This window comes from Phoenix dactylifera, chromosome 2 (genome assembly GCF_051530095.1).
Source record: "Phoenix dactylifera cultivar Ajwa chromosome 2, Ajwa_hap1_PhDact_Kaust_v1.1, whole genome shotgun sequence".
Classification (NCBI taxonomy): Eukaryota; Viridiplantae; Streptophyta; class Magnoliopsida; order Arecales; family Arecaceae; genus Phoenix; species Phoenix dactylifera.
The window spans coordinates 4,294,938-4,304,705 of record NC_143191.1 but is presented as its reverse complement, the minus strand read 5'-3'; the positions used below and the strand labels follow the sequence as shown (position 1 = coordinate 4,304,705).

General features: G+C 48.9%; 1 protein-coding gene across 1 annotated transcript; it reads left to right on the top strand.

Moving 5' to 3' along the window:
- The first annotated feature begins 4,720 nt into the window (after nucleotides 1-4,720).
- LOC103702639 (FT-interacting protein 3-like) lies at nucleotides 4,721-8,576 on the top strand. Its single transcript, XM_008785147.6, has one exon. It carries the CDS (start codon nucleotides 4,979-4,981, stop codon nucleotides 8,051-8,053), a length of 3,075 nt encoding a protein of 1,024 aa, XP_008783369.3. The 5' UTR covers nucleotides 4,721-4,978; the 3' UTR covers nucleotides 8,054-8,576.
- The last annotated feature ends 1,192 nt before the right edge of the window (nucleotides 8,577-9,768 follow it).

Sequence of the window (9,768 nt, the reverse complement as noted above, 5' to 3'; positions counted from 1 at the left end):
TGCCACTCCACCTCCCGAGGTCATAAATAGCCCAAGTAGAAGATTGGTTTCCGTACCGAAGGCTTGGCTTGCCACTTGATCTTCTTAGGTCGTAAATGGCCCAAGCAAAAAGCTGCCCCCAGCGCCGAAGGCTTGGCTCGCCACTCGACCTCCTCAGGTCATAAATGGCCCAAGTAGAAGACCGATCCATGTGTCGAAGGCTTGGCTTGCCCCCCCAACCTCTCCAGGTCGTAAATGGCCCAAGTAGAAGACCGGCCTCCACACCGAAGGCTTAGCTTGCCATTCGACCTTCTCAGATCGTAAATGGCCTCTCAGCCAGACAGGCGTACTCCTTGGCGACCTCCGCTCTCACTCTATATTCCGTGATGCTCCTTGAGGGTACCTTGAACCTATCGTGCAAGCAACCAACCTTGATGGCGTGCTAAAAAGAAGAGGAGTGTTTAGTTGCCGAGGAAAATGACTTAATTAAGATTTATGAAACCTACCCGAATGATTGAGCGAAGGATGGGTCAAGAAATTTAGTGGGGTCGAGGGAGCGTATGAGCTCTTGGTCGGCTCGGAGTTGTATAACTTGGACTAACTCCCTCATCACTTCTGAAGACTCCAGAGCCGAGTCGGACTCCTCGACCATCCATTCTGAAGGCTGAGGGGGCCCCCTCGGCCAAAGTAGACAGGCTCGAATCTAATCGAACCAAGGTGCGAACCTTGGAAGATGGTTAGCATGGGGGAGTGACGGCCCCCATTGAAGTGGGCCATCTAGACAGCCGGACGACTTCTACCACGAGGTTGAGTTCAACAATCTCATCTTGAGGTACGGGCACCCCAGGGGAAACTCCAGGAATAAAATTCTTAGCGTCAACCTCGATGGTGGTCTTGGCAGCATGGGCCAAAGGGGATTCCCTCCTTCGACTTTCTCCTCTGAGAGGCGTCACCCTCGGCGGCTACAGTCCATCTCTTCTTCATCTTTCTTCTCTCGTGATTCAGCACGAGATCGGTCTTCATGGCGGCAAGAAGTGGAAAGCCAAGGACAAAGTTAGTCCACAACATTGAGGTGAGAAGACAAGAAAGGTCGAGCAGCCAAAGGAGCGAGTACCCACAAAATGGAGGAGCGCAGGGGATGCTGAAGTCGGAGATGAAAGACTTCGCCAGAGCACCACCCAGGAGCTTGGACACTCAAGTACTCCGACGAAGGAGCAAGCACAACAAGGAGTGGAGGCTGAAGGGTGGGGACGCCCTTATATAGAGTTGCGAGCAGCCTCGATCAAAGCATCGGTTTGACTACTAGAACAGATTATGCCACGTGTGAGCTTGGGGTATGGCATAGGCGATTCGTCGGATCGTTGCTTTAATGACGCCTTGAGGAAGACTCGGCAATGATGGCACCTTAGGACAATCCGAATACAATGACGCCTCGAGAAGACAGATCAACGCATTATTGCCCATGATGAAAGTCTCGCCCTCGATCAACGTGGCCACCTGACTTTTGTTGCCTAAACCGAAAGGCAGTTTGACCTCAAAATTGGAGGCCAAATGTTGAAGAAAATATTGGACATCTCGACTTTGAGCTAGACTTGCCCCCTCGACCTTGGACGTCAACCTAGGACAACGACTTCGGCCCAGCCGAGTAGCCGACCAACTGAAGTAAGCAAGAAGCCATCAGCCGAGGAGAACAATCAACATATACCGACAAGGACTGACAGTCCTAATAGTCGATAACTCTGGCAGCCTGCAGTCACGGCAACACCATAGTCTATGCCCCACCGACACTGCCCATCGCCCATGCGGATCGACAATTATGCTTCGACCGTACTACCATCCGTTATCTGATCATTATTGCACGCCACATCAAACTAGGTAACGATAAAATGAGCACTTCTGTATAAAAAGGGTATCAAGGGGGCCTCAGGTACGCATACAATATTATTTATAGAAACCACATTCTTCTGAAATTCTCTTTTTTCTACATTGTTGCTTTTTGATTCTAACTTAGATATTAGAGCATCCCAAACTCTTCGACAAATAAGTTTTATACAAACTGTATATATATATAAAATCTCTCACTTATCTCTCGATCAATTTGCTTAATTCATTTCCCACCGATTTTAAGATCGTTTGTGCTCCACACCGACCTCAGCTCAATTGTGGTTAGGGCTGTTAATGAGCCGAGCTGCTCGAACTCGGCTCGATAGTCAAACAAGTCTGAGCCCGAGCCCAATATGAGCCTCGTTTATACTCGAGCCCGAGCAGCTCACGAGCCCAAACGAGCTCTAGTCTTACACTGAAAAATCTTATTTTAGCACCATAATTTATAAAAATCTAATCACATAGAGAAAAATAGCTTGTTATCGAGACCGAGCCTGAGCTCGAGCCCGATTACGAGCCCGAGCTCGGGCTCGTTCTAGAGCTCGTAATTGAAACGACTTTACGAGCTCAAGTCCGAGCCTTTGCTTTGCCAAGCAAGCCCAAGCTCGAGTCTAAAATAGAGCTTGTTACCGAGTTCGAGCCCGAGCTCGAGCTTGAGCTTCTGTGAAACGAGCCGAGCCGAGCTCTTTCATGTTCGGATTCAGCTCGGCTCATTGACAACCCTAATTGTGGTGGCAATCGCCCCCTGATCCTGTCCATTTTCTAAGGCAGCCTCGGTGGGGATGATGCAAAGGCAAAGGACCGTATGCCAACTTTTAACAAATTTAAATCGAACCGTGAAAGAAACCATCATTGCAGTGTATGAAAGAAATCACCGGAAAAGCAGAAGTTGAAGAGCAGGTCCATGACTGCATACCCATCTCTCCTTCCAATGCGTCAGCACCAATCAATCAACATCACCTAACAAACCTTTCTCCTTCCTCTCTCTCTCTCTCTCTCTCTCTTCCTGTGATGCACTTGGTCACCCTTCGCATATTCTCTTCAGTTTCATCTAAAAAAAAGCATATTCTCTTCAGATTTTTTTGCCCTTTTCCGGATCAATCTCCCTAAGGATGTTGAACTGGCCTAAACATTAGAGAAAAAAAAAAATTTAATTCATAAATTTTTTTATCTCACTAAAATATATTTTTTAAGTAAACAATGCTTGAAGATATTATATATGAGAAAGTGATTTTATCATATTTAGTTATGATATAAAAATAATACTTTCTAGCTTACATTTAATTGAGTACGTATATTTTTTAAAAATATATAAAATATATTTTATATTTTTAATAAATTGATTAAAAAATACATAAGTCAGTAGTATTAAAAATATTTTCAGGAAGAAAAATTTTTTCCTTGATTTCCGACCCATGAAAAAAAAAGGATTTTCCATATCTGATAATTTTTTATTTTCTATAGAACATTTAAAATTTATTTCTAAAACTAACCATTTTATTTTTTTCTTTAAAAACTCTAATTAAATATAAACTATTTTATTATTTTTTTGCGGATCATAATTTTCTTCTCCAAGTCTCTCCCTCCTCCCCTTTTATTTTCCACAACGAAATCAGTTCTAAAATTAAATCCCTTGTCTCTTTTCCATCCTTGTACTAATTATTGTCTTTATCTCTTAAGTAAGGGTGGCAGCCACATTAATGCCCCTTCTTTGCTGGATTTTGGAAAAAGCAAGCCTTTCGATGCCAAGAGGCCACCAAATCTTTCCAACCATCTTTATTTGGGATTCTCCAGCAGAGACAGAGGGATTAGTGGTCTATGTATGCAGTTTATGGGCCAGCTTTTTAGGTAATGGAAGATTCAAAAAGAACCCAATGGACTTGCAGGCCGTACTTAATTATTTAAAAGACAAAAAAGAAAAAGAGTGGACCAGCAGGCAGTGGCATTCCAAGGCTGTGACCTTTCTTTGTAGCTTGCAAGGACAGACTGCAAGCCTAAAAGCTAAAACCCTTTGAATCTCTAGTGAAAAATCCACATCAGATGCAGAGCCGTATTCCGTATCCAGAAGGAAAAAAATCTTCCATTCTATACCTTTCAGACGCTACGTTTACTCAGCAATTAGCTGAGAACCATTCAAACAAAAGCAACCTGGAAAGCTAGGAGTACAATCTCTCTCCAGTCAATTAATAAGTTTCAGAAATAAATAAACTCCCATAAAAGTTACCTAGCCTTCTTAAATAAACTCTTCTCTTCCTATATTAAGAGATGATCGCAGGTACATTTAAATATCTTACAACACATTAATAATACCATTATTTTTTAAATATTGAGCAATGTTCTGAAATAAGGGTCATAAACTGGTAAAAGACACCTCTCTTTTGTCAGTTACTTACATCCTCTCTCCAATATTGTGAGAGGAAATCAATTTAGTCCTGTAGGTGTCATAAATACACACTGCCCTTTGTTTGACGATCCTTTGTATGTCCCTCTCTCTAGGTATGCTATAGAGAGAGACGACAATCACAAATAGAGGATGTCTATCCGAAAGATGAAAGCAATATGACAACGAACGAATAAGCATTTATATACTAAAAAATTAAGGGATAATGCCTGCAGCACCATTGAAAGAGAAATCTAAACAACCTCCTTACCTTTGTGGGTGGGTTTTCTTCTAATATTTAATGTTTTAATCAACAACAAACTTCATACAATAAATATAAGGCCTCAAACATAACGACAAGGGTCAATCGACCTCCACTTTTATACCAAAGAAAAAGAAAAAAATCCACCTCCATTCTCCACCGTGCAAGCACACAAGCTCACCACCGGATTGGGGGGCCCCCTCACTCCACCAAACCGACACAGCTCTCTTTCTTGTCCGTCCCCTCCGTTTGTCCTCGTCCCCAATCCCCACCTCCCGTTCCACTCCACGCTTCCCACGCTCGCCATCAACCCAACAAGCATTCCGCGCTACCTTTTCCACCCGCCTCTTCCTCTTCGCACACGCGCAGACCCACACCGAAGTTGCTGGTGATGTTACTGAGCTGAGGGAACTCCAGCCTCTCAACTGCTATCGCAAAGTAGAAACGCACTTTGGAAAGAGAGAAAGGAGGAGATGAAGGTGGCGGTGGAGGTGGTGGACGCCGCCGAACTGATGCCAAAAGACGGGCAGGGCTCGGCGAACCCGTTCGTGGAGGTGGAGTTGGACGGCCAGCGCCATCGCACGCAGACCAAAGTCAAAGATCTCAACCCTTTCTGGAACGAAAAGTTTCTGTTCAACGTGTCTGATCCGTCGGATCTCTACAACCAGACCATCAACGTTTCTGTCTACCACGACAGCCGCTTGCCCTCCGACGGCGGCGGAAGACATGGCCACCAACGCCAGTTCCTCGGACGCGTCCGCATCTCCGGCGCCTCCGTCGCCATCTCCCCAGCCGACGCCCCCGTCCAGCGCTTCCCCCTCGAGAAGCGCGGCCTCTTCTCCCACATCCGCGGCGACATCGGGCTCCGCGTCTACCTCCTCCCCGACTCCTCCGACCCCTTCCCCGCTGCGGCCGCCGCAGCCGCCGCCGTCCCCCCTTCTTCTGTTCCGACACCTAATCCGGCCGTCGACGGCGAGAGGGCCTACCACAAGAACAAGGAGAAAATGAAGAAGCCGGCGGCGGAGGAGCCGAGGGCGTTCTACTCCGTGGGCGCCGGAGGGGGTCTGGGGTACGAGTTCGCCCAGATGAAGCAGGCCATGGGGGGCGGCGCGGGGGAGAAACCGGCGGCGCCGATGGGTGGCGGCGTCGCGGTGAATGAGCGTTACGCGCGGGCGGAGCCGCCGCAGCCGGCGGTGATGAACGTCCGGGCCGTCCCTGGCGCCGCGCCGCCGCCGCGCCCCGGCGCCCCGGAGTTCGGCCTGGTGGAGACCTACCCGCCCATCGCCAGCCGCCTCGGGTACCGCGGCCGCGACAAGATGGCCTCCACCTACGACCTCGTCGAGCCGATGCAATTCCTCTACGTGAACGTCGTCAAGGCCCGGGACCTCCCCACCATGGACTTGACCGGCTCCCTCGACCCCTACGTCGAGGTCAAGCTCGGCAACTACAAAGGCACCACCAAATACCTGGAGAAGAACCAGAACCCCGTCTGGCGCCAGGTGTTCGCCTTTTCGAAAGATCGCCTCCAGGCCAATGTGTTAGAAGTCACCGTCAAAGACCACGATCTCGTGAAGGACGACTTCGTCGGAAGGATCCTCTTGGACCTCATCGACGTCCCCCTCCGGGTGCCGCCGGACAGTCCTCTCGCTCCGCAATGGTACAGGCTGGAGGACAAGAGCGGTAACAAGGTCATGAAAGGAGAGATCATGCTTGCTGTTTGGCTGGGGACGCAGGCCGACGAGACCTTCCCGGAGGCGTGGCACTCCGACGCCCACAACGTCGGCGTCGAGGGCCTGCAGCACACTCGCTCCAAGGTCTACTTCTCGCCGAAGCTCGTCTACCTCCGGGTGATTGTAGTCGAGGCTCAGGACCTTGTTCTGCTCGACAAGTCCCGGCAGCCGAGCGTGTGGCTCAAGCTCCAGCACGGCGGGCAATTGCGCCGCACCCGCCCGAACGCCTCGCTGAACCCGGTGTGGAACGAGGAGTTCATGTTCGTGGCGTCGGAGCCGTTCGACGAGCCGCTGGTGATCACCGTCGAGGACAAGGAGCCCCTCGGCCGGCTGGTGCTGCCGCTGTCGAACGCCGTCCAGCGCATCGACCCCAGCAAGCCCCCTGTGCTGCCCCGGTGGTTCAGTCTATCCAAGCCGAGCCCCTGGGGAGACGACGCTGGCACTGGCGAGAAGAAGAAGGAGCCCAAATTCGCCAGCAAGGTCTGCCTCTGGCTCTGCCTGGAAATGGGTTACCATGTGCTCGATGAATCCACTCATTACAGCAGCGACCTCCAGCCGGCGTCGAGGAACCTCCGGAAGCGGAGCATTGGGATACTGGAGCTCGGAATTCTCGACGCCCGGAATCTAATGCCGATGAAGGCCAAGGATGGCAAGCTCACCGATGCCTACTGCGTCGCCAAGTATGGCCCCAAATGGGTCAGAACTCGGACAATTCTCAACAGCCTCGCCCCTCGATGGCATGAGCAGTACACTTGGGAGGTCTTCGACCCTTGCACCGTCATCACCATCGCCGTCTTCGACAATTGCCACATTTCCAGCAACAAGGACGATGCCAAAGACCAGCGGATCGGCAAGGTCCGAATCCGGCTATCGACATTGGAGACCAATCGAGTTTATACTCATTACTATCCTCTGCTGGTCCTCCAGTCGTCGGGCCTCAAGAAGACCGGCGAGCTCCATTTGGCGGTGAGGTTCACCTGCACGGCGTGGGTCAACATGGTGACCCTCTACGGGAGGCCGCTGCTCCCGAAGATGCATTACGTCAAGCCCATTCCGGTTTTTCAACTGGACAACCTCCGGCACCAGGCAATGCAGATTGTCGCCGCCCGGCTTGGCCGTGCTGAGCCGCCACTCCGGCGAGAGGTGGTGGAGTACATGCTCGACGTGGGCTCGCACATGTGGAGCCTGCGGCGGAGCAAGGCCAATTTCTTCCGCATCTCTGCTCTCCTCTCTGGCCTCGGTGCCATCGGCCGATGGTTTGATGGGATTCGGAACTGGAGGAACCCCATCACCACAATACTAGTCCATGTCCTGTTTCTGATACTGGTCGGCTACCCAGAGTTGATCCTGCCGACAATTTTCCTCTACCTGTTCATGATTGGTTTATGGAACTACAGGCTCAGGCCGCGGCACCCGCCGCACATGGACACGAAGCTGTCCCATGCTGAATTCACACACCCAGACGAGCTCGACGAAGAGTTTGATACATTTCCGACGTCGAGGCCCCCCAACATTGTGAGGATGAGGTACGACCGGCTGAGGAGCGTGGCGGGGCGGGTGCAGACGGTGGTGGGGGACCTCGCGACGCAGGGGGAGCGGGCGCAGGCCCTACTCAGCTGGAGGGACCCAAGGGCGACCGCCATCTTCATCATGCTGTCGCTGATCGTGGCGATAATCCTCTACGTGACGCCATTTCAGGTGGTGGCGGTGCTCGTCGGGCTCTACCTGCTTCGCCACCCTAAGTTCAGGAGCAAGATGCCGTCGGTGCCATTCAATTTCTACAGGAGGTTGCCTGCTAAGTCTGATATGCTGCTCTGAGCTCGACGTGGTTGACATCAACGAATATAGGAGGGAATATGTGCATGAATGCATCTTTCTTCTATTAGCGTTTGATCACTATCTCTTAAATTGGATACGAATATACCTAAGAATAAGGTATCCAGGATTGTTTATAGATATAGATAGAGAGGAAGAGGTGTCGAGCATCTGCATGTCCTGAATAAACTAGTGTCATCCTTTTAGGTGGAAAGGTTGGATCCGAATGGGTCTTGTTTTATGGGTTTCTTCCTTTCTTTTAGAGGAGTCGAGCTTTTGGCACATAGTAATCACTGTTTTTTTTTTTGTTTTAGCCGATGGGATCATGTCTTGTGATAACAGCTGCAGATTTAGAAAGTGGATGAGAATCTGAAGTGATATGAGAATGTTGGACATGAGTGAAGCTTCTCTTCTGCAACCATGTAGTTTCTTGCTCATACTCTGTGGCGGAGAGGGCATTTTCCCCTGCAAATCTTTCTTCAAGAGGAGAATAAAGTGGTAGGGTGGATCGTGACGTTTTTTATAAGTTAAAGCCAAAATAACAGTAAAATAATTCACTCTGGAACGCTTGATGAGTGAGCAATCTTTTTATGATTCCAAGAGCATTCCTGTCAGTAGGCTAATGTCGGTCCCCATCCTTTCTTTATCAGCAATCCTTTCCTGGCAACCAATAATTGTTGTAGTGAGCGCTCCTCGTTGAGAATGACGTGCGACCCAACTCATAGGTCGGAACTCGGAAAGAATGGACGGAAAAGGAGGACCAAAATATAAACCCGAGTCTTTAATTTGTGGAGCTGTAGAAATGCTGAAATGGAGGCGAACAGTTCCTTGGAGCAACTCATGACCTTGCCGGCCAACCAAATCTAATACATGAACTTATCTCAAATTCTACTCTACTCCTCTGGTTTCAAGAATATGCTATACATAGTGGCATGGGAGAAGGCTTTTTGTGAGCTTTTCATGAGGAAGGCTAAGGATCTGCATCATTAAGTGCCTTCCCTTTCTCCCAATTGGATGAAAGTTTCGATCTTTTCATCGATTGCAATCTTTACAATCGGTTCGGTACCTATCATAAAATTTGTAGCAATTTTTAATTCGCCGATGTGGAACTAAGAAGAAACATCAGCTAAGAAGCAAATTAACAGCACACGACTGCCTATTTGGAATACATCCTCAAAGGAAATTCTGCCCTCTAATAAGGACAACCATCTGTTGGACTTGCTGCAAATTAAATAACCTTTACCACAGAAACAGAATTCAAACACATTTCCAGAGCCCAAGGCACCTAATTGGTAGGAAATTTCTGGCAACTAAAACTCAATTTGGGGTTAAACAACAACCATCATGCTCCACCATCTCGCAAGGTACCTTGTTTATCATTGCAGCAGGTTGTACCTGAATGAATGACCAAGGCTGACTGCAAAGATGTTCTTTTGTGTTTTCTCAGGAAACAGACCCTACTTACATGCAATCTTAGTTAAACTACTAGACATTGTGTCAAATATGACGTCTCTTACAACGCGACCAAGATTTGAAGAAATAACCAATCGCTTCTAGTGCAGCTCCTATCTCTACATCACCTATTAAAGAATTACCTATGCCGAATATATCCGGGACACAACACCATCAAGATTTGAAGCTAGAACCTCCACCATTTTGGAGGAAGGTTGCAAATGCTTGATTATATCCTAGACGTGTGAGGATCCATACATGCATGT